This window comes from Leptosomus discolor, chromosome 15, assembly GCF_034619465.1.
Source record: "Leptosomus discolor isolate bLepDis1 chromosome 15, bLepDis1.hap2, whole genome shotgun sequence".
Lineage (NCBI taxonomy): Eukaryota > Metazoa > Chordata > Aves > Leptosomiformes > Leptosomidae > Leptosomus > Leptosomus discolor.
In genome coordinates, this window is record NC_141405.1 from 19,115,924 (window position 1) to 19,139,789 (window position 23,866).

General features: G+C 43.9%; 1 protein-coding gene across 1 annotated transcript in view; it reads left to right on the forward strand.

The window, feature by feature from the left end:
* The window catches only part of LOC104340068 (myosin-4), a 35,397-nt gene extending 13,364 nt beyond the window's left edge, over window positions 1–22,033 (forward strand). Inside the window, exons 17-39 of the mRNA XM_086473548.1 lie at window positions 615–732; window positions 2,164–2,287; window positions 3,146–3,282; window positions 4,581–4,836; window positions 6,728–6,970; window positions 8,457–8,633; window positions 9,300–9,445; window positions 9,526–9,616; window positions 10,411–10,800; window positions 10,893–11,019; window positions 11,428–11,546; window positions 12,236–12,432; window positions 12,940–13,123; window positions 14,024–14,189; window positions 14,980–15,104; window positions 17,000–17,308; window positions 17,395–17,598; window positions 17,683–17,808; window positions 18,936–19,106; window positions 20,676–20,780; window positions 20,860–20,955; window positions 21,408–21,542; window positions 21,962–22,033. Of these exons, the coding sequence (XP_086329674.1) occupies window positions 615–732; window positions 2,164–2,287; window positions 3,146–3,282; window positions 4,581–4,836; window positions 6,728–6,970; window positions 8,457–8,633; window positions 9,300–9,445; window positions 9,526–9,616; window positions 10,411–10,800; window positions 10,893–11,019; window positions 11,428–11,546; window positions 12,236–12,432; window positions 12,940–13,123; window positions 14,024–14,189; window positions 14,980–15,104; window positions 17,000–17,308; window positions 17,395–17,598; window positions 17,683–17,808; window positions 18,936–19,106; window positions 20,676–20,780; window positions 20,860–20,955; window positions 21,408–21,542; window positions 21,962–22,033 (3,818 nt within the window). The remainder of the gene's footprint in view (window positions 1–614; window positions 733–2,163; window positions 2,288–3,145; window positions 3,283–4,580; window positions 4,837–6,727; window positions 6,971–8,456; window positions 8,634–9,299; window positions 9,446–9,525; window positions 9,617–10,410; window positions 10,801–10,892; window positions 11,020–11,427; window positions 11,547–12,235; window positions 12,433–12,939; window positions 13,124–14,023; window positions 14,190–14,979; window positions 15,105–16,999; window positions 17,309–17,394; window positions 17,599–17,682; window positions 17,809–18,935; window positions 19,107–20,675; window positions 20,781–20,859; window positions 20,956–21,407; window positions 21,543–21,961) is intronic.
* Window positions 22,034–23,866: the final 1,833 nt, after the last annotated feature.

The window sequence follows — 23,866 nt, forward strand, 5'->3', positions numbered from 1 at the left end:
AGTTGTACTTTGTTTGTAATACTTGGGAATAAGATTTAGAAATACAGTTGATTATTATATCCAATAGACATTTTAGGAGGAGAAAGACAATTCTTCCAGTTTTAATCAACTGTCCTCTGCAGGCAGACTGAGAGCTTTAAGCAACCTGCTTATCCACTCCTGTGTTGGAATCTATCTAGCTAGCAAATCTAATCAAGTTTGAGTATAGTCAATACTTGCACAGCATATCCAAGGTAAAATCTTACATAATGTGAAGAGCTGATTGTCAAGATGGTACTACACTTGACATTGTGCCACCTCTACCTACATCCAGTGAGGATGCTGATGCTGTAGAATGTTTTTCAGATGGTCTCCTCAAGCACTTTCCTGCCATTTTAAAGTAACGTGGCCTTATGCCTTTTGGCCATTGGCAATTCACAAGCACTGCCAGCCCTAGCATTCTTAGTAAAACTGATCTCACTGAAGCAGCTCCCTGCAACCTGTATGGATTGAAGGCATCTTTTATCAAGAGCTGGTTGAATTTTATCAAAAAAGAGAGGTCATTCTGGAATGCTAATATATGTGGAGATTCTTTGGCAGAAAATAAGAGTCATGATGGATGTATTTTGTTTTAGGTGAAATGGACCATTACTTGGTGATGCATCAGCTGAGGTGCAATGGGGTTCTAGAAGGCATCCGAATTTGCAGGAAGGGGTTTCCAAGCAGAATCCTTTATGCGGACTTTAAGCAACGGTAGGTCTTCAGTTATTACTGTCTCTTAAGACAAGGCCTCAGTAAAATCACAGCTCAGGTGCCAAGTCTGGTGACATCATGGAGACACACCCTCTGAATCAGACTAGAGTAGTGGCATTTGAGGACACCAAGTCATTAATACTGTCTTGGGTCACTCCAGTCTTTCCCTTTTTGATCAGACCAGGGATTTCTTGATTCAGCAGAACGAGTGTCATTTCTAAACTGTAGTCAACGCTCAATGATTCAGAGATGCAAAATTCTTGTAGTTTAATGGCATTATAGGCTGTTCTTTGTAAGTCTCCCAGAGTATAGATACAAAACCAATACACATCAGCACAGCCTCCTTACAGTGCACTGGCTAAGAATTCAAAAATCCAAGGCTTTGCCGGTGCTCCGTCACTGGCCTGCATCCTCTGCCTTGTTTTTCTCATCTTTAAAATGGAAACAACTAAACTGGTTCATGTGAGCTCAGTTGCTATAAAGTGCTGAATCAGAACTGGCTGCTGTTATAATTAGATGTAACAGCAGCATCTTCCATGCTGAACTGTGTGAAAAGAACCCAAGACCTCTCTGAAAATGCCATGCAACCTGATGATCAGTAAGGCATCAGCTGGTCTCAATCAAATCATAATTTGATATGCCAGGTGAAGGAAACTATCCATAATGGCCATGGTCCAGAACCACAAAGTGCTTTGTAATTCAAAGGAAATGTGCTGAATTTCAGGAGGAACTACAATGGAAGCCTGAAATAGAGAATAAATTCATTGCACCATTATCACTGTCTCGATTTTACATGTTCTTTTTCAAGGTAGACTTGAGAATAAGAAGTGCTCCAGTGTACAGTCACACATCCTCATTGACACATGTGAAGAAACCCCTTTAGAAGGATTAGGTGGTCCTGTCCATGACACAGGATTACCTTAATCATTACGTTACCTTGCAAAATGCTAAGACTGCTGTTAGCATTTACAGAATAATACCATGGCATTTTTAGTCCAAACTCAAGGATTCAGTGGTACAACTTGCAGAGACTGTGAGTTGTGCAAGATCTGTATTCCCTCTGGAATACAGATGATTTTTCTTAGTAGTTTTAATTTATCCTCAACTTTAATTTGAGTAGTGTTCCTCTCATCAGTGAAAAAAGATGAGAAGAGGTTGGCATGTTCTCACTATGTTCTTCCTGATTCCTGGACCTGCAGACACTCTTAAGTATGCACATTAATTTTTTGTTGTTACACAGCCAACAGATTCCTCTGAAGAGTAGATATGTCCCCTTGTCATCACGTTCTGTTCAGCCAAGACTGTCTAGATTTCCAATGGCATATTCAGCCGCTTTCAGTTAGCTCAGCTTCCATATATTTTATGATATACAATGGACCCTGTTTTCCTCACCCTGTTTGCAATCAGTCCTTGCAACCTGTCGTTCCACAGGTACAAGATTCTTAATGCCTCGGCCATTCCAGAAGGCCAGTTCATTGACAGCAAAAAGGCTTCGGAAAAGCTTCTTTCCTCCATTGATGTTGACCACAACCAATACAGATTTGGCCACACCAAGGTAAAGCCCTTGTGGAAGAGTGGGTATAATCAATGGAAGAAAATTTTGTTTGTTGAAAGTATTTCTTGAATATATGAAATTAGCCTTCACGATGATTAGAATCTAAGTACACCACTAGCAAGGAGTACAGAAAACTTGTCTGGCTCTGGTGGTATGCGTGAGGGGTAGCACTATCAGCCATGGGAACACCACATTACCAGAATGACCCAGCGTGGCTGCAACTAGAACTAGTGCCGCCCCTTTCTGCTGCCAGTCAAACTCATTTATATCAGTGCATGTTAGACAGGCTGAGACAAGTTTGGACAGTCAGACTTTTCACGGGATTTAGGCACACATACAAGTCTATCTTGCATATCCAAAGCAGCATTAGGTGGGACACTGATTCTCTGATCAGCACAATCAAGGCAGTACTATCTCTGCACAAAACCCCAATCTCCTACACTACTGAACAGACATCGTCATATATGCTTCTCAAGCCATCTCTAAGTCAGTTTACAGAGCAAATCTTGAGCCTCACACAGAAGGGTAGAGTACAGTGAAGAGACTGAGTAGGATATAGTACTAAGTTGAAAGTTAACTCTTTGTTTTAATAACTAGTGATGAGCTAGATCTTCCACAATCTACACTGGAGTAGGCATCAAGTAACACTGCAATAATGTGATTAGATCATGCATAGAGTGACTTGTCATGAATCACAGGAACACTGAGGATATGAATACTGACACAAAATTTCTCTAGCTGTTAAACCTTTACTCCACAGGCATTTTTCCAAAACTGCCTTGTACTACCCTGTATCAGCTGCCAATGGTTGTGTATCTGCCTAAGCCTCAAACTATTTGACCATCTTTTACGTTCCAGGTGTTCTTCAAGGCAGGTCTCCTGGGACTCCTAGAAGAGATGAGAGATGAGAAGCTTGTGAGCCTCATCACTCATACACAAGCTATGTGCAGAGGGTACCTCATGAGAACTGAATTTAAAAAGATGAACGAAAGAAGGTAATATAATACTAACAATCATACTGTGTCAGATGAAAAGTCCAGCAATGCTGTATACTGTCTCAGGCAAAAAATTCTCTCAGGAAAGACCCTTAGAAAGACTAGAGAAACAGCAAGCACAAACTAAGTGTTTCCTTGTTACAGCTTCCCAAATTCTGGCAATGGCTATTTAGCAATTGGACCATGCAGCTGGACCATGATATTTAGTATTTAACAGTGAACCTTTTCTCCAGGAATGCACTTACCATTTTCAACCTTTAAAGAACCCTGTGACAGAGATAGCTAACTGAACAAGTGCTAAGGTTTGTCTGTTTTGAATATATTGTCTTATAATTTCATTGGATCACATTGGTTTTGTAAGGAATGGCATATAATCACTTTCTGCTCCCCTTCTCTTTAGTTTTCTTTCATGGCTCCATCATCTAAGATAAAACAATTCTAACTTGTACAGAGAAGGTACTCCGTACTTTCAGTCATCCCAGATCCCCTTCCTATTTCAGGTCTCTCCCTTCGAGATGGGATGAATCATGCAAAATTTAGAGTGTAGGAGTGGCAGCACTGGGTGAGCCAAGAAAACTTTCTCAAATGTTGTTGACAAGTGAAAGCTTTAGGGGGAGCAAGGATTGCATAAATGTATAGGATGCTCTGCCAACCAGCTGCTTTCATTTGTATTACTCCTAAGTATGTATTTAGCTCAGGGGCTTCCTGAGCCAGAGATAGTTTCTAAGAATTCAGTAACTCTTCATGGATTTCTCTGCAAGGAATTGTCTAGTCTCTCCTTGAACTATGGGCATCAACAACACCCTTTTGCATTCAGCACCATAAAAAGATTTCATTTTTGCTTTCAGTTTCTGTCTTAATAATTTCTAATATGATATTTGCTATTTTGAGTGACCCAAGAAGCATCAAGTTGCTGTTTCCATAATTGACAGTAACTCCCAGATTTGTAGTCTCAGCAGCAGTACTTCAAGGATGACAGCTTCCACTCTGGTATTCACCTGAGCAGTTGCACTTCTTTGAGACTGAGGAAAGTCTGATTCCCAGGCAACATGCCAAAGAAGTTTGTCTGGTTTGCAGTATTTCTTCCTCTTATATCCACACATAGTTATTGTTCATGCTACTGACCAGCCATTCTGCAATCAAGGGCCTAGAAATGACTCTTTAGTAACAGCAAGGGAGGTGAGGAAAAAAGTCCCATGCAAAAGGTTGTTGAGGAAAACGCTAATGACCAATAATCAGAGTCTATTTCTAGCCCTAGTCTCACCAGCCTCATAAACTCTGTTTTCACGTGTTTCCAGAGAATCCATTTATATTATTCAATACAATGTTAGAGCATTCATGAATGTCAAGCACTGGCCCTGGATGAAGCTGTACTTCAAGATGAAGCCCTTGCTGAAGAGTGCAGAATCTGAGAAGGAGATGGCCAACATGAAGGAGGAGTTTGAGAAAACCAAGGAAGAGCTTGCAAAGTCTGAGTCAAAGAGGAAGGAGTTGGAGGAGAAAATGGTGACTCTGTTGCAAGAGAAAAATGACCTGCAGCTTCAGGTTCAATCTGTGAGTAACCTCCATTTTCAGATTCACCTCACTTCCTATTATTCTGCTGCTCTTCCCCTTCTCTTTTCCATTGTCCTTCATAAACAGACATGTAACAGGGCCAGATTCTCCAATGCTTTGTATCTAGTCTTGTCACTTATATCTAATCAAAGTGAGTACAAACATATAAAACATTACCAGCAGTAGGAATACAGGAAATTCTGACAGGGCTCCCATGCAAACCCACTCCACTATTAAGCGATTACCAGTGGAAGAAGCGGATGTTCCACAGTACATATAATGTGCTCCTAGCAATGGTATCTGATTCTGGAGGAAATATAGGCCTTTTCCACATCGGCTGACCATCATAATATGGAGCCAGGGCAGGGGTGCTTTTCTGTCAGAGAGAGAACTGAAACTGTGGAACAAAGACTCATGCTTTTCTCTGGAATACTGCTCAGCAGAGACTGAAATTGCAAAGACAGGAGTACTGCCAGGTTTTTTAAAATGTAATAAGATATTACATGGCCAAGGGCAGTCTGGTGCAAGTGGACCAGTCACTTGTTTCCATGTGCTTTCAAACCAGTTGGGTTTCAACAATAGTCCTGTATTGTTTCAAGCACTGAGGATGTAACTGTGCATGCTGAAGATCAGATTCATTACCTGAATCCTTCTTCAGAACTTCAACTTAACCTCACCCAGTTTTCTGAGTTTCTTTGTACCCTTCTTGGTGCTTAATGCTCTGTTCTCCAGAACCCACCTAGTTTACAAGCATTTGAGGCTTCACTTTAACCCCTTCATGGATGGTAAGCCAAAAACTCCCAAGAAGCTCAGGTTTAACTAGGTTAACTAACTTCCAGGTTAAGATGCCTTTCAAAGCACTCAGATTTCACATTTTAGAACATAAAAGAACTCATAAGATATGATCATTGCCCTCAAGTGTATTGTCTGATTCTTTCTCAACTCCCAGTTTCACATTGTTTCAGTACTGGAAGAGTCCTTCCTGTCTTTTCCCTAAGCCCCATTTTCCTGAGGGAATTTCTATCAACCCTGCTTGAAAGATTCCTCAAGCACCATCTTCTCCAAGTTTGTCCTCAGAAGATGCACATTCCCTAGCCATGATTTTCAGTACACTATGGGTTTCAGTCAGAATCTGAGAGACAACTAAACATATCATATTTTGTTACTGCAGTGATGGCTTTCAGCCATAACTCTTCTCAGAGGCAACAGATACCTTTTCTGGTATTCTGCCTAGAATACATCACAGTAGTGTTAATTTAGACAAAATTTTATCTGATAATCATGCATCTCAAAATGTTAGTGATAGTAAAAGTTGCAGGCTACAATTTAGGTTGAGCTTGACCGTGTCTTGGCTGAGAGAGGAGTTAGAGAATGATGGGAGTAAGGTTAGCCTCATGTAAATAAAGTGGGAGAAGAAGTTTGTGGAGAGACAGTCTGACCTCTGTCATTAGAATTGGAGGAGGTTATTAAAGACAGAATCATCTAATATATCCAACACTGTGAAAAATGACTTTGAAATGCTATTTGCTTTACAAATCATCTAGGATCATGCTTCCGTGAAATCCAGTTTGCTGCCCACCTATTTATCTCACTGATTCCTTGCGGGTTCATTGTTAAGACTGGACCCTGTGAGCCTATTGCACGGTATTGTAGTCAAAACACCTGACCAGCCGAAAGGAAGTGTCTCTACCATGGGATTATGGTCCACCTTCCTAGCTGTGACTGAGCAGGACAATTTCCTCATGATCAAATTGTGTGCATCACTGTGATTTACATAGGATCATTGCTCTGACTTGTGCAAATAATTTCCTGGAGATGGCGCTTGAACAACATACGTTGCCTTTTGTCATTTTTATGATAAACATAATGGGCCTTTAATATGTTCTGACAGGAGAGTGAAAATCTAGCTGATGCTGAAGAGAGATGTGAAGGACTCATCAAAAGTAAAATCCAGCTGGAAGCTAAAATTAAAGAACTAACTGAAAGAATGGAGGATGAAGAGGAGACAAATGCTGAACTGACAGCAAAGAAAAGAAAACTTGAAGATGAGTGCTCTGAGCTGAAGAAAGATATTGATGATCTTGAACTGACTCTGGCCAAAGTGGAAAAGGAGAAGCATGCAACAGAGAACAAGGTGACAGAGGAATCAGGGGATTATTCTTCCCCAGACAGTTTTCAGTTTTGTGGAAAGTTGCAGTCATTCCTAAGGGCTCTGAATGGCAGTGATAAGTGCCTAAGGCATAGGAGAGATGTATTGCCACTTAATCACCTGTGACAGAAATGAGGTTTTTTTAATTATAACTTCCTCTTAGGAAAAATATATTTTCTCCGACAGTTCAAAAAGAGTTAAGAGGTTGTTATGGTGCTTGATAGAGAATTTCCATATTTGGCTATTTGCAATCATAAGGAACCAGTATACCTGTGTGTCCTGTGGATAATGGAGGACTAGCATGCTTGTGAGGAGCTCAGCACAGAACAGCTATGCTGGTTCTTTCTCACATGTATTGAAGAAAAACTGATTTTGCAGATGTCAAATATTTTCTTATAATTCTTTTATATTTAAGAAGCCTAGGTCTCCGCTAGGATGGACATCCTTTCCTTCTATTGACTTGACGATACAATGAGAGTTCTTCCTGACATCTTAGGTTCAGACTGTCAGTGTAGCAAGGAGGGTCTGCATTAGGTGGTCATTAACTCATTTTTTTGACAGCCTTGAGGTTCCCTTCACTGCCATCACTGAGAACAATACTGAATCATAAATTTGCAATTACATTACAAGATATGTTGGACATTTCTATACTAATGCTTAGAAGAAATCTAGCTGGTCCTGAGTATTAGGACAGATGGGGGAGAGTCTTATCAGATATCAGGGCCACATAGCACTTAGCAGAGTGGAATTTCCTTATCTCTATTGTCAGGCTTTCCCATCCAAATCAGACAAATGGGAAGCAAGGGTCAGGCAGGCTAATGCACAGCACCTGATGTGTTTGAGATAAGGTTGCTGGTGTACAATGCTCCATTGAAGTACAAGGAATAAGTTTCCAATGTAAAGCTAACAGAGCTGGTATGTCCAGCAGCCCCATCAGAAGTTCCTGCCTTATATTCATGATCACCTGTTCCAAGGGCATAAGGTTCTTTGTCATGTTATCGTGTTCCTTTCACTTTTATGGACAACTTAACATAACTTTGGTTATGCTTGGCACTTGATAATATTTTTTTTAGAGAATCTCACTGAGAATTTACAGCTGTTTGCCTAGCAAATATATCACATACAGCAAATACATTTTCTGATCAAGAGCAACTCAGACGCCTTTTGTAAATCCCAGTAGGAAAAGACTGCAGAGGCTAGTGAAGATCTAGCATGAGTTCCACTATAGAATTCAGCATGATAGGGCTGGTAGTCAAAAACAACTAAAGCAAGAATTCCTACTATTGCAGGACCAGAGAGGTGTGACTGGCAGGCATGACAGTTATTACCCTTATCATGACCAATACAGACTTTCTGTGGAGAGCATTTTTACTACATCCATGCAAGATTTTGCAAGGGTGCACTCACTGTGTTCTCAGTCTGTCATTTCTCAAGGCATCCCCTCACAGTATGGATGCTGGCTGTCTAACAGGTTAAGAATCTTACTGAAGAGATGGCAGCTCTGGATGAAAATATTGCTAAACTTACTAAGGAGAAAAAAGCTCTCCAGGAAGCCCACCAGCAGACACTGGATGACTTGCAAGTTGAGGAAGACAAAGTTAGCACACTCACCAAAACCAAGACCAAACTGGAGCAGCAAGTGGATGATGTAAGAAAAAGGTTTTGGGTTGTGCTTTGATGCTCTGGCAGATTAGAAGAGACTAGAAATCTGTAGTTGGGAGTATAAGGAACACCTAAAGCAGCCAAGCCAGCTCCAATAATTTCAGCAAACAAATCATTGCCAGTTGACAGGGTATTGTGCAACACAGTACATCTTTCATCCTTCCCTGTCTATCTAACCTATGTTCATCACTGGCTATTTCAGCATTGTAGAATTTCGTGCCCCATTTTAATCAATTAGCTGGAGCAGTGTGTCTGTGGCTGTTTGAAGTTTACTGCAGAGTTATTTGTGGTCTCTTACTGTGCAGTGTGGATATACTGCAGGAAGTTATGAACACTGGGAGTTTGCCAATATTTAGCAGTCTCTATGCTAGGAACTGCAGACACTGGAAAATTTTCATTTCTGTATTTTTCAAATACTTGCATTTCAACTGTGCACAGCCAAGCTGTGGACAGCTTAATATCTGAAACCAAATCATAATGGCAGCTCTGATCTTGCAGTGAAAGGGTAGCACAGTAGGAGCTGAGAAATGTATACAGGATCTGATTGTTTTCTCTATTCATCAACTTCCAATTCTAGTTAGATTTTTAAATCAAGAGTAGTTACTTTCAAAGTATAATTTATGTCTTTCAAAGTATGTTTGATGTGTTTTAGCTTGAAGGATCTCTGGAACAAGAGAAGAAACTCCGAATGGACCTTGAAAGAGCAAAGAGAAAACTGGACGGAGATCTGAAAATGTCTCAGGATTCCATCATGGATCTGGAAAACGATAAGCAACAGATGGATGACAGGCTAAAAAAGTATTGCAATGACTTTTTATGCTCTGAATTCTAAAATTCAAATTGTATCTTAACCATATTGAATTCTTGTTCTTTAACAGAAAGGATTTTGAAATTAGCCAGTTGCAAAGTAAAATTGAAGATGAGCAGGCTCAAAGTTCTCAGCTGCAAAAGAAAATTAAGGAACTTCAGGTAAAGTCTAAGAGTTATTGATATTTTCAGTAGCCTAGCACATGTTCCTTAGAATTAATTGATATTTATTCTTAGACTGTTCTACAAAAATATTTTCCTACACATGAATAAAACAGTTAACAGGGACTCTGTGGGCTGTTCCTATCTCAGGGCACTTTCACAGAAACTCTGACTTCTAATCATATATAACTATGTAAGAAATTTCTTAAGTGAAGCTTGTGGCAGGCTTTGAAAATGGATCAGAATCTGAGTTATAACAGTAGTGAAGCCACTGAGAATTACTTTTCTAAGAAAACAATAGAATATGACATAATCTGTCATGATCAGGACAGAGATTACCTTCTAAACGCAGAGCCAGGAAGACAGTTCTCTTCAGTGCTGCTATCCCATTGTTGGTCATCTCAAGGTTCGTCCCATGTCGTTTGCTGATGGAGGACATGCTTTGCTTTGGACCGACCTTTGGGAAATTTCTAAGAAACTCACATCCCTTTACATTTTCCAGTGACACATCCCCTATTTCTTAGAAAAGTGCAATGCTAGATATTTCACAACACATTAAATCCATTCTGAGCTATAACATAAAATGAAATATCAGATTTTACATTCACTGTTGTTTCAAAACTGAATATTGCTCGTCCTAGGACATAACTGAAGTGAAATTGCACAAGAAGTGAAACTTCTAGTGGTGCTTCACTCTCTACGCAAATGGATGTGAATGTTCACTTTTTATTTCTTAATGATAATTTCAAATCTGTCTATTCAGAAGTCCTCATTTAACCAATTCACTTTCACAGGCTCGAACAGAGGAATTGGAGGAAGAAATTGAGGCTGAACGCGCAATCCGTGCGAAGACTGAAAAGCAGCGAGCTGACCTCTCGAGGGAGCTAGAGGAGATCAGCGAGCGCCTGGAAGAAGCAGGAGGAGCTACCGCAGCTCAGATTGATATGAACAAGAAGCGCGAGGCGGAATTTCAGAAGATGCGCCGTGACCTCGAAGAGGCCACGCTGCAGCATGAAGCCACGGCTGCCGCCCTGCGGAAGAAGCATGCGGACAGCACAGCGGAGCTGGGGGAGCAGATCGACAACCTGCAACGCGTGAAGCAGAAGCTGGAGAAGGAGAAGAGCGAGCTGAAGATGGAGATTGATGACTTGGCCAGTAACATGGAGTCCGTCTCCAAAGCCAAGGTTGCTGCACAGGAAGAAATGTTTCTCATCACTACCATTGTTCTTCTGAAAAATTAGATGAGCTGAAGGATGTGATTTCTATCTCTTAACAGAGCAATCTGGAAAAGATGTGCCGAGCTCTCGAAGACCAGTTCAGTGAAGTTAGAACCAAAGATGATGAACATATGCGGCTAATTAACGATCTGAACACGCAGAAAACACGTCTCCAGACTGAGAATGGTGTGTCCCTAGATGAAATGTAATAGTCCTGTGCCAAGTACTTAACTATGCTGTCTGAATGCCTGTTTATTTTGTAATATATTCATCACTGGGTGATCCGAACAAAACTCAGACTGTAGAATTTCCTCCTGGTGGCAGCCATAGAAAATCCACCCAAGGAAACATAAAACCAAACCAAAATAAGCACTGTCAATCAAAATGAATGTGTGTGGTCAGATCATCCCCTTTCCTTTGATGCCAGCACAACAGTTCTTTTTGATAGCTTTCTCCTACTGGTGGGAATGAAATCGCTACTCTCCATTTTACCACATTATATCTTGTAATCACTTTTCATATAGCTAGCTCTTCTCATTCGTATGTTTTATGTCTTGCATCTCTATCTAAAAAAAATAAATGCTTTCTTGTTAGGTGAACTTGCTCGGCAACTGGAGGAGAAGGAGTCCTTGATTTCTCAGTTGACTCGAGGTAAACATGCTTTCACTCAGCAGACTGAAGAGCTGAAGAGGCAACTAGAGGAAGAACATAAGGTGACTTATTTTAATTTGGACCAACAAATCATAAAATAAATCAGTGAGCTAAAACAATAAATGAGATTTATCCTTGGAGAAAGGTGGGAGACATCAGAACAGTGAATCTTTTGAACTTTGCCTTGGAGTGTAACACAAAGAAGAGACGTTAGAAATTAAATAAGGAAGACAGTTTAAGTCCTTCTCTGAAGTTCAAAAACATGAGAGAAGTGAACGAAAATAGCTTTGTGTGCACATCTCACTGCTACAGGAAATCCCTGAGGCAATGAAAACAACAGCAGCCAAAAAAAAGGAGAGAGAGCAGGAGTGCAGGCATACTCAGGGTTAGATATGACAAAACAGTTTAAAGTTTCTTCCACCTTCAGATAAATACCAAGCTCTACCTGAAAAGCTTATGTGGAAACTTCTTGAGAGTTAATTCCCACCTTGTCTGTTGCTGGATTTCTTGTGTCTTTGCCTGAAGCACTTGGTGCAGTTGTGTTTGAGAGGCAGTATCCTAGACAAGATGGACAAGCGCCTGATCTTGTTTAATAACACCAAGTCTGAAAGACAGAGTCCCTAGTGTTACTCACTTTGCTCCAACTGTGGCACATGGACAGTGAGATGTGGAGTTTTTATCAAAATACAGTAAAAAAATCCAGTCACAAATTGTTAATGTTTTGACACTTTGTATAATTTTAACGACCCAGGCCAAGAACGCCCTGGCCCACGCCTTGCAGTCTGCTCGCCACGACTGTGACTTGCTCCGGGAGCAATACGAGGAGGAGCAGGAAGCCAAGGGGGAGCTGCAGCGTGCCCTGTCCAAGGCCAACAGCAAAGTGGCCCAGTGGAGAACCAAATATGAGACGGACGCTATTCAGCGCACGGAGGAGCTGGAGGAGGCCAAGTAAGTGGAGGGATGGTCTGGAGCAAGCAGAAGGATATTTAAGTATAAATGTGAGAAGGAACTGGAGGAAACCAGAATATGCTTGTAATGGAAATATGCAGAGCATTGTGCTTTGTAATGTGTTAGGAGTGAAAAGGGGAGCGAGTAGAGGTTTAAAGGAGAAGGCTTGGGAGTGTCTACAGAAAGGAGAATTCCAGTGCATTAACTATGGTGTTAATCATAGTAGTATACAAAATCACATTCTTTATACTGCCAATATTGAAAGTGTGTTTCTGGTTCCTCTCCATATTGGTATAGTCCATACCTTGGGTAAGTATTCTTGCAGCCTATGCACCACTACAGTGTGCTGTGTCATTCCAGGCTCCTATCGATGCTCTCTCTTCACACCATCACAGCTTTCTACATTGCTCTCTCTGCTCATCTCTTCCATGCCAAACTCCCTTCCTTCCCGTTTTCTAAGAATGTCAGAATTTTCCTTCTCTCAGTGCTGAATGTCTCATCCTGCAGAAAGAAGCTTGCTCAGCGCCTGCAGGAGTCAGAGGAGCAGATTGAGGCTGTCAACTCAAAGTGTTCTTCACTGGAGAAGACAAAGCAGAGGCTGCAGGGGGAAGTGGATGACCTCATGATTGACATGGAGAGGTCGAACGCAGCCTGTGCAGCATTTGATAAAAAGCAGAAGAATTTTGACAAGGTTCATTCAAAGAGCCTGCCAGATCTGAACATCGTTAGACATTTGATAGGCCAGGCCAAATTCTGAAATTATCACAGCTCTACACTCACAGTAAGATAAATTACATTTTATCCAAAGCAAAGCTACGGTAAGGAGCACATAACAGGACATATAGTAATGACAATGCCACAGTGTGAGTCACCCCAGATGACCACAGTAAACAATAAAGTAACTTTCTGATAGTTTTAAAAAGCATGAAGTCTTTGCAAGGGAGATTGGGAGGATACCTATCTAGCCTTTGATCAAGAAGACTGAGCAAGTATTCACATGCAAGTTAACAAGCCCTGACTTTCACCTGGTGCTAGTCTGCCAGCCTTGTATTAAGGTTAGGCAGAGCCTCAGACTCCTTTACAGTTCCAGCCTTCACTGACTTTAACAACATTTAAAAGAATAAACACTGTTTGACCAAGTTGCACAGCCCTGTGCCTTGGCCCAGCCTTGTGTGATTGAATTAGATGAAAATGCTAAAAAAGATGCCCTGCAGGGCTGTGGTATCAAAATCCAGAGACAATCAGTAGAACATGATCTTTCTTGGAGGGCAGAGTGCAACATCACTAGCTCCTGCAATAATAAAAAGGCTCACACAGCCTTATTCAGACTAACCACATTTTGCCCAGGATGGTGTCAAACCAAACTCCTGCCTGAGAGTTTGGGGTATGCACTAGCGCTGGTCGAAGAGGGTAATTTAAGTAGTGTCCACCAAAACAGCCAGATTATATGTCACAGTGAATTGTCACAAGCAGAGAATAATCCAAAGCTAAAGATTGTAAGACAGGCCATGCCTCTTGGGTTCTTGTGCTATAAACATGCAGAGACAGTAGTGTTGCAGAATGGGTCATTCTTGTGCTCCTGTCACTCCAGGTCCTGGCTGAATGGAAGCAGAAGTACCAGGAGAGTCAGGCGGAGCTGGAAGCTGCCCAGAAGGAGTCTCGCTCTCTTAGCACTGAGATCTTCCGGATGAAGAATGCCTATGAAGAAATGCTTGACCAGGCTGAAACTATCAGACGGGAGAACAAGAACCTCCAGCGTAAGTTCAGATTTCTTTCAGCTGAGATCCACCATGAGTCCTAAGATGCTTCCATGTTTCTGGGGTATCAGAAACTCTGCCTCTTTGCAGGGTTTGTTCTTTATGATTTTCCCACAAAGCTCACATTACGCACCTTTCTTTCCTGTTCAGCCCATCACAAAGTCACCTGCACACGCCTACAGCTCATTCCAGCATCCTGTTTCTTCATGATATTCCCCCTCCATTACACCATCATAATCCCATTCATGGATAGGGACCAAATTAACTGAATGAACAGAAGTAATGACGAAAACAGATACTCATCTTTTTTCAGATTACTTCAGTCACTGCCATTAGGAAAAATCTGGAGGGCTGTTGTCTGTCACCTGATTATTGGAGGACCATGCAGCTGTCGCACAATGGATTGGCATTTAATAAGCAAACCAACTGTATAAAGGAAATGCAACTCAGTTCCTTTTTGTGAGCTGAATGATCCCTGCAGTGTATCTGAGGATAAAGAGAACAAATAGGACTGTCTCTGGAGACGTAATTTCACTATCCAGAGGAAGTCCACATTATTCTCTGAGCTCACTCCAGTCGGTCCCTCTCATTTCCAAATTGCACACTTAACTGGAAATAGCAGGTAATCAGAAATAACGATTGAACATGAGACAAGACCTATTATTTCTCCTCATTGCTGCATCACATTACATTATTATCTCTTCTGTCACTCCCATTGCCAAACAGCAACTGCAGGAGCCATTGACAACTTTATCTAAGATTAGTTGAGTGTGTGTTTTCTGTGTTGCAGAGGAAATTTCTGATTTGGCTGAACAGATTGCTGAATCTGGAAAAGCTAATCATGGACTGGAGAAAGCAAAGAAGCAAATTGAGCAAGAAAAGTGTGACCTTCAAGCAGCATTAGAAGAAGCAGAGGCAAGTGTCCTCAGTAAGAGAGCTTGTTTTTAGAGAGAATGTGAATGGAGAAAATTTGGAGATTATATATTCCTGTTTATCCTGATACTGTCACAAAGGTGCAGTATGAAAGCACAAGCAGACCAACTAGCATAGGGACTGCTTCTCTCCCATACCAACACAGCATTCCTTGCTGTGCTATCATGCACAAAAAAAACTCAGTCCCAGACCAAAATTGAGTTCATTCTGCAATACCTGTTTGAAATTGCTCCTGTGAAAGGCTGAAGAAAGGTCATTTGTATTTCAAAGCTCTGCCAATTTTTGTTTTCTAGTCAAATTAATCAAGGATGTTTTCAGAGCAGGTCTAATCCATACTTAAATTCTTCATGTCACCTCCTGTTCAAAGAAACTTGAATGTTGAAGAGAATTAAGATCATATTTCTTCAGTTCCTCCACTTTCAATGAATGGGAGGCAGTAAGACATTCAATGAGGACTTAGTTCACAGGATATGGAGTGGTTGCTGGGGATCAGCTGAATCTTGGGAGTGCCACTGTTACATTGACACGCTTTGCTGACACAGGCTGCATACCAGGCCCAAAATTCCATGATTTCACAGTCTTCCTTACTGTCTTCGGCTATCCCTCAGCTCTTCATAACTTTAAATCTATCTTTTTTCCTAATCCATGACAGATTGAAGCTCCTTCAGTTCCCTCTTGTCTGGGTTCTGCCTTTTGTTCCCTATCTGGCCTGACTGTCTCTTAGAAAAGCTTTTATTACTTCTGTATGACCACATCTGAGTCTCCACAAAATGTCTTTTAAGAGCATTTCACGGAGCTGCCCATGGTATACCTAGGGCATAGCATAATCACAGAGACACAGAATTAACTTAGGTTGGAAAGGACCTCTGGAGGTCTTTAGTTCAACCTCCTGCTCAAAGCAGGGCTAACTTCAGAGTTACATTAGGCTGGTCAAAGCCTTATCTAATTGGTCTTTATAATTTCCAAGCATGGAGATTCCATGTATTGCTGGACAACCTTTCCCAGTGCGGCATCATTCTCATGTGAAAATATTTTTACCCTTATATGCAGTCAGAATTGCCCTTGTATCAACTTTTAACTGTTGCCTTTTGTCTTTTTGCTGTCCACCACCAAGAAGAGCCTCACCTTATTTTCTCTATAACTCCCCTTGGGTAGAAAAAGAAGTAAAAAACAACTGACACATCTCTAATCTTTAAACCTCACTAGATGGGCAGGCAGTAGGAGCAAGAGTTAAGTGGCCATAGCCTCACTGTAGAATCAAAAAGGAGAAATGGGCATGTCTGGAGGGTCTGTTCTTAAAAGGGATGCCAAGGCTACATCAACTGTTTCATTCTCTGCATGTGCTTATCTTTGTCCATTGGTTGTAAAGACCCAGCCTCAGGGTTCATTACAACCTTTAACTCCCAGGCATCTGAAGCAGATAGTATGAGTATCAGAGGGAAAAGGCTGTATGGAAGGGGAATGCCCCCAAAGTTACTGGGGTAGGACTAAGTGCAGAGCCCCTAAGCAGTATTCAGCATGTAGATGCAAGAGAAGGCAAGCTGCTTCTGAGCACGGGGCTTGGCTGTCCTGTTTTATGTTTTCACGTGCTGTTATCTCTGCAATGTCAACATAGCCCTCAGTGACCAGACCTTGTGGTACTGGAGGCATTTTCCTAAGGAGATTTATTCCTAAATTACTGATTAATACCCAGCTGAGGTATAATGACTTTTATGTATGGAAACAACAGTCAGCATTTTCAGTGCTAGGCCTTTTCTAAAGGTCCACAGTAAGGCAAATATATCTGCATTACTGGCTGCAAAGTGTCAAAATTCTGCATGGACATTTCCAAGTAATGGACACTACAGAGACAAATTATATTATTTCAACCCTGCTAGGGCTCTTTAGAACATGAAGAGGGAAAAATCTTACGTGTTCAGCTGGAGCTGAACCAGGTGAAGTCAGATGTTGACAGAAGGAGTGCAGAGAAAGATGAGGAAATTCAACAGCTGAAGAGGAATCACCAGAGGGTATTAGAGTCTATGCAGACCACGCTGGATGCTGAGATCAGAAGCAGAAATGATGCTTTGAGGCTGAAAAAGAAGATGGAGGGAGATCTGAATGATATGGAAATACAGCTGAGCCATGCCAACTGTCAGGTAGCAGAGACACAGAAGCACCTCAAAACTGTGCAAGGGCAACTCAAGGTAGGGACCACAAGCGCTACTGTCCTACAGGTCTTTGCCACTCACTCCGCTTGCCCCTGAGTCTCACTGTGCTTTCACTTCCAAAGGATTCCCAGCTCCATTTGGATGATGCTTTGAGGGAGAATGATGACCTGAAGGAGCAGCTTGCTATGGTAGAGCGTAGGAACAATCTGGTGACAACAGAAATGGAGGAGATGCGAGCTGCTATGGAGCAGACAGAGCGAGCCCGGAAAGTTTCTGAGCAGGAGCTTATGGATGCCAGTGAGAGAGTGCAGCTTCTTCACTCACAGGTATTTGGTATCTCCTTTACAACAGGCATGTGGGAGTGGCATGAAATGGGGTGGGAATGACCTGTCTTCGGTCTGTCCCAACAGAACACAAGCCTCCTCAACACCAAGAAGAGACTGGAAGTGGAAATTACTCATTTACAGAATGAAGTTGAAGACAGCATTCAGGAAGCCAGAAATGCAGAGGAGAAAGCAAAGAAAGCGATCACAGACGTGAGTCCTCTTGCTTGCCTCCCTTCCATCTGATACTACTGCAGTCACTTTTACACTTCAGAAAGGCATCAGTCAGATGGAAGAGAACCAGTTCTTCAACACAGGAACAGAAAATATCCCAATCCCTCCCATATGGGCCTCACACAGCCTCTGCCCTACTGCTTGCCATGGAAGAGCCCTTCAGTCTAGGTCCTCTGCTCATATTCTGCTATTGAAGAGGCATCCTGTCTCCCCCTTCCCATACCTACATTCACTTTTGCTTCCAGGATAAATGTAATAGACAGGATAGAACAGATGGTGGAAAAATTGTAATAGGAAAAGCGTTGTCTGAACCAAGTCCTGTTTAGACACAGCACAGAGAAGCAGAAATTAAGACTAAAATCATGCATGCTTCTATACGAATCCTAGACATGTAAGAAATGAAAAGAGAGAATAGAAATGTGTCATTTCAACAGGACTACAGTTCCACAGCATCAGAAGAAACAAATCTTAGGACTATCTAGGAAAGGTACAAGAAAATTAAACAGAAAACAGTTACACGATTGCATCAAGTCATGGTGCACCTGGGCCTGAAGTGCTGTGTCTAGTTCTGGTTGCCCACCAGTGGCAGTGCTGCAGGTTCCCCTGTACCCTCTCTGCTCTGTCACATTGATGACAGCTATCCATCCCAGGTTCTGAAGAGCTCAGCAGGCACAAACTTTCAATTGTAGCTCGAGATACTCAGGGTCATTTCATTGGCAAAAACTGCTTAGGAGTCTTAGGCCAGATATTCAAAATCATTTGGCAGCCCAGAGATGCAGAGTGCTAGCTGGTGATACTTCAAGATGCCCTTCATTTCCACTGACTGTTAAAAAATGAAACTTTGGTACTGAGTCATTTGCATGCCTTAATTATTTTTTTCTTGTCACCAACCCTGCCTGTTCTCCCAGGCAGAGCAGTTTCAGAAATACAAATAGTGAGAAACAGTGATCCTTTTTCTATGACAGACCCTTAGCACAGCCATTGGCACTGACTGAGAATGTGGAGAGCCATACAGCAACCTGAAGCTGGGCATTGCTCCCGGGGAGAGCACAGAACTGCCAGGGACAGGGAGGCATATTCTTAACACAACTGTGCATTACAACCAGGCGGCCATGATGGCAGAAGAGCTGAAGAAGGAGCAGGACACCAGCGCCCACCTGGAGAGGATGAAGAGGAATCTGGAACAGACGGTGAAAGACCTGCAGCTCCGCCTGGATGAAGCTGAGCAGCTGGCACTGAAGGGTGGAAAGAAGCAACTCCAGAAACTAGAGGCGAGGGTATGGTGAAGACTAGGGTAGGCTAAGTCACCTTCCTGAGTGGTCCCTTGGTTGCTGGAACCTCTTGGGAAGGTAACAACGGGGACAACTCTAGGTATCTCCAGCAGGTTTGATGAGAGTCATACTGAGTAGACAAACATTGCACTGTGGGTGAGGAACTTGAGAATGACCTCATAAAAACTAAGTGGGCAGAAATGGTGGCAGATGAACAGCAGGGTAGACATATATGGTAACTTATCGAAGGAAAAATAATTTAAAACATACTTACTTGGGGATGAACTTGGAACTGGCAATTACAGCTCAGCCAGGAGATCTCAGTCTCATCCATGACAGGCCTCAGAAACTGTTAGTTCAATGTGCAGTAGAAGCAAAAACACAAAAGAGAAAAAAATTTGGGCTTCATTAGGAAAGGCACTGAGAACAAGACAGAGAGCATCACTTGCTACTATATTAAATGTACCACATGCAGTTCTGGTCTCTGCAACTCAAGAAGGACCTGGCAGGTAGAGAAGCACCCAGGGAATGCCAGCTGAGTGGCTGGAGCCTTATGAGGAGGAGAGACAAACAAGGCTAGGACCCTTCAGTTTGGAGAGGAGATGGCTGAGGGGGATGCGATCAGAGTTAACAGAATTATGACAGCAGTGACCAAGATGTATTCTGAATGGTTGTTCATCAAAATGCACAATATGAGGACATCTTCACCTGGAGATCAGTTTAAAAGAAACAAAAGGAAGTACTTCACAGAGTGGTCAGTGAAATTCTGGAACCCGCTGCCATGGGAGGCTATAGAGGCAGCTGGTAGAAGGTTCAAAAAGGGATTAGAAATCAGCAGGTTTGTAGACGTACTTAAGGGAACAGGTAGATATGCTACTTTACAGGTCTAATCGAATGACTGTGGAAGCTGGACAATGTGAGGGGAGTAGACAGTGGCCAGGTTTCCACTCTGTCCCTAAATAGTATATGCTGCTGCCACTCCCAGAGGCAGAGCATTGGACTAGATGGACCACTTGCCTGACCCACTTATTGAGCTCTTCAACTCTTTCTGTTCCAAAATACAACACAACTGACTGGGGATCAGGGGCTCTTGGTTTTGAAAGGAAATACCCCCACTGAAACAAAAGCACTGTTGTCCAGGTTTGACTTATATATACTGCAGAAGAGGCATGGAGCTGTGGGAGGTTGTAATCAGGAGGGTGGGCTAGACTTGAAGATTACAAATGAAACAGATTTTCCCCATTTACCTGATGAATATTGACAAAACTTTCCCCTCCCTGTTTCAGTTTCCTCTTCTCTCACAGACTTAAGCCTAATTTTGATTATAAATGCCCCAGGTATGCACAGCTAAGTTCCTCCTATAAATAACTATGGATCCACACACTACGTCACTACTAACATAGCATGGTGACCAGTTTTTAGCTAGCCTAGCCCCAAGAAGCAGCTGCAGGAAGCTGCCCTGCACTGCCACTTTCTCTGCAGTCAGTCCACAGAACCCTGGTTCCCAGGATCCTACAGCAGGATCAGCAGCCGTTCTTGGCAGCTTGCTGTCTTCACCATGATACTGTGTTTCAGATTAATGAGTTAGAAAACGAGCTTGATGCCGAGCAGAAACGAGGAATAGAGTCACTGAAAGGTGCTCGCAAGTATGAACGAAGGCTGAAGGAGCTCACTTACCAGGTATTTCAAATCTTCTGCCCTCTTACGTGCATCACTGATCCATCTTCTGAGGCTGACTTGATTTCCACTTCCTACACAGTCTGAAGAGGACAAGAAAAATATTCTCCGGCTCCAGGACCTGGTGGACAAGCTGCAGTTAAAAGTGAAAGCATACAAGAAACAGGCCGAGGAAGCTGTGAGTGCAGGACTCTTTTTAAATCTTTGTGGGCCCTGGGTGGAGATTTCCAAAAGGTCTGGGCTCCCAAGTTCATTAAAATAATTGAATACTCAGTTTGATAGGGCAGCTATGGCTACTGCCTTTGAATATTCCTTGTCTTGTAAAGGCTTATGGCTCACAACAGAGCAGGCACAGATGTGATTATCCTGGAGTTGTTGCCCTATTGGAGCCACGCTAGCCAGTTTTTCCAGCTGGAACTGAGCAGGACTAATTGTTCCATCCCCAGCTGAGTGGTCATGTTGTTGACATTTCTGGATAGAAGTGCAGGGAGTGCTGGCAATGCGGGGATGTAATCATGAGCCTGATTAGTAGGTGATGTTACTGTGGCGCAGCCACAGGGTGTTCGGTTAATGGTAATAGGGCAACATTAGTTTGTGTTCATGTCACTGACGGCACTGCACAACTTCCAGGAAGAACAGGCAAACACTAACCTCTCACGATGCCGCAAGACCCAACACGAGCTGGAAGAGGCTGAAGAACGAGCTGATATTGCTGAATGTCAGGTTAACAAGTTACGAGCCAAAAGTCGTGATATTGGAGGACAGGTGAGTTGGAAACCTGCAGAGGACCGTTCCTACGCAGCAAGTGCCACACAGATCTCTGCTCAAACACCTGCCAGCCACAGTTGTATTCCTGCCACTCTTGCACTGGAATGCCCTCATAAAGGAAGGCCAGAAATTGGGACTTATCCAAAACCAGTGGGTTTTGAAAGTCCTTTTGGTGCCTCCCAAGAGACAGATCAGATACGATCAACTCTAAGAATCCAGGTCTTTCAGCAGAATTGGGAGATACTGGTTCTTTGCTAGTAATATGGCAGAACATTTGCAATAGCCAGAGACCTGAAGCAACCCCACAAATCATTCAATTGCTCCAATAACCTCTACATTATCTTCCTTTCTTATATTTAGAAATCAGAGGAATGAGATCCCTGACCAGAGCTGCGGCAGGCTCCCTTACAATATAGACTTCTATGCATCCGACAGAGATACTCGTCACTTGCTTCAAGCAACTAGGTGTGCATGTGACTGATCTTTGACCTAGTCATATTTAGGCAACCCTAAGTAGAATCCGTGAGAAATAAAAATAACCCTGGGTGATGCTCTAGTGACCATAAGGACTATCAATTCATTATGAGATTGACAGGGAGCGTTCATGATCAGAGGCAGCAGGTACAGCAGCGGTTCCCAAAGTTCAGGTAATGCCCTATGCAGCGAAAAGGGTTCCCAGGGCAATGGGAACACACTCTTCAGTTGCTCTCCAGGGTTTCAACTTTCATGCTTCAGAGAAGCCACAGTTTAGAAGGAAAAGTACATGAAAGATCTCTCCATAGACTGTAACAATACCTGTGACGTGAACTGCTCCGTTCTTCTGCAGCTGCAGCCCGCGGCATAACTCCGTGGGGACGGGAGCGTCTCCTCCAGCCAGCGCCTGTGCGTGGGGAAAGGGCGGGGATCTGCACCGCGCACTGGGGGTGCGGTGTGTGCTGCGGGCGGTGCTGTGAGGGAACAGGAGTGAACCGCTCCATGCGGGGCGGCGGGGAGGGCGGGGCTGCTCCACGCAGCGCTGTGGGTGTCTGGAGCTGCTCCATCCAGGGGGTGGGGGCGGAGGGGTAGATCCGCTCCGTGCAGTCGGGGGGCGGGGGGTGTGGTGTGGGGGGATGATCTGCTCCGTGCGGGGAGGGGGGGGATCTGCGCCATACCGTGGGTGTGTGGGCGGGGGCCAGATCTGCTCCACGTGGGGAGGAGGTGACTCTGCTAAGCGCCGCGCAGGATCGCCGGGCCCCTGCCCGTCCGTCGCCGCTCGGAGCCCCTCGCCCGCCCCGGGATGATTCGCCCCGCGGGGCCCCCCCGCAGGCCGCGCTCGGGGCCGGGCCGCCGCCATGGCGCGGGATACGTGCTCGCGCGCGGGCGCGGCGGCAGGGGGCGCTGCCGCACGGCGGCGGGGACTCGGCGGGCGAGGCCCGGCTTTGCGCGCTGCGGGGCCCGGGACGGGTGGGGGCCGGCCCGAAGCGCCGGAGCCGGCCCAGGGCCTCGGTGTTCGGGGCCGGCCGGCCCGCACCAGCGGGCTCCTCGTGGAGCGGCGCCGGGAGCGGGGCCGGGGACGAGCCCTCCGCGTGTCCCGGGGTCCCGCCGGGGAGGCCCTGCCCTGGCGCTCTCTCTGCAGCTCCAGGCTTCTCCCGTCTGAGACGCAGGGTCTGGGCTCTTGCCTCCTAGTGCCGCTCCCGAGTCCCTGTGTTCCGGGAGCCCTCCCCGGGGAGCCGGTCGTCGTATGCGAAGGGAGGAGGTGTTCAGGCCGCCTTGGCCAGCACGGGCCTGGTGAGCTGCTCGTCATTGTCTAAGTGAAAAAAGGGGCCGTTTCTGAAAAGCAAAAATATTCTGGAGCACATTAAGAGTCTCAGATTTTTCATTTCACAATGTCTGGATGTTGGCTGTCTGTAGGAGCCACGTTTTGCCGGGAGCTCGTGTTCACCCCGGTGGTTGTGTCCAAGTGACAGCCAGTACCTATAGCTGTTTTCCTCAGTCTCATTTTGCTCTTCAGACATGTGTCATCACCACGCATCAGCTGGTCACCCTGTCAAGGCTCCTGCCCTGGTCACCCTGCCTCCTGCCATTTATGTTCAGTACTCTGTGGCCTGCTGTTCGCATCCCTCCATGATCCTTGCTTCCATGTCATTCCTTTCTCCTCTTGTGTATTCATCTGCATCAATTGTTCTCCTATGTTGTGTTCTGTTTGGGTTTCTGTCATCCTTCTCCTGTGTTTTATACCGTCATCACTGCTGGCTGTAACCCATGTGCCTCCTGACTGTTTGCGTTCAGGGTCCTTTGTGCCAGTCATAGCTCTCTGATGTTTTATCTGCTAATGTCCCATC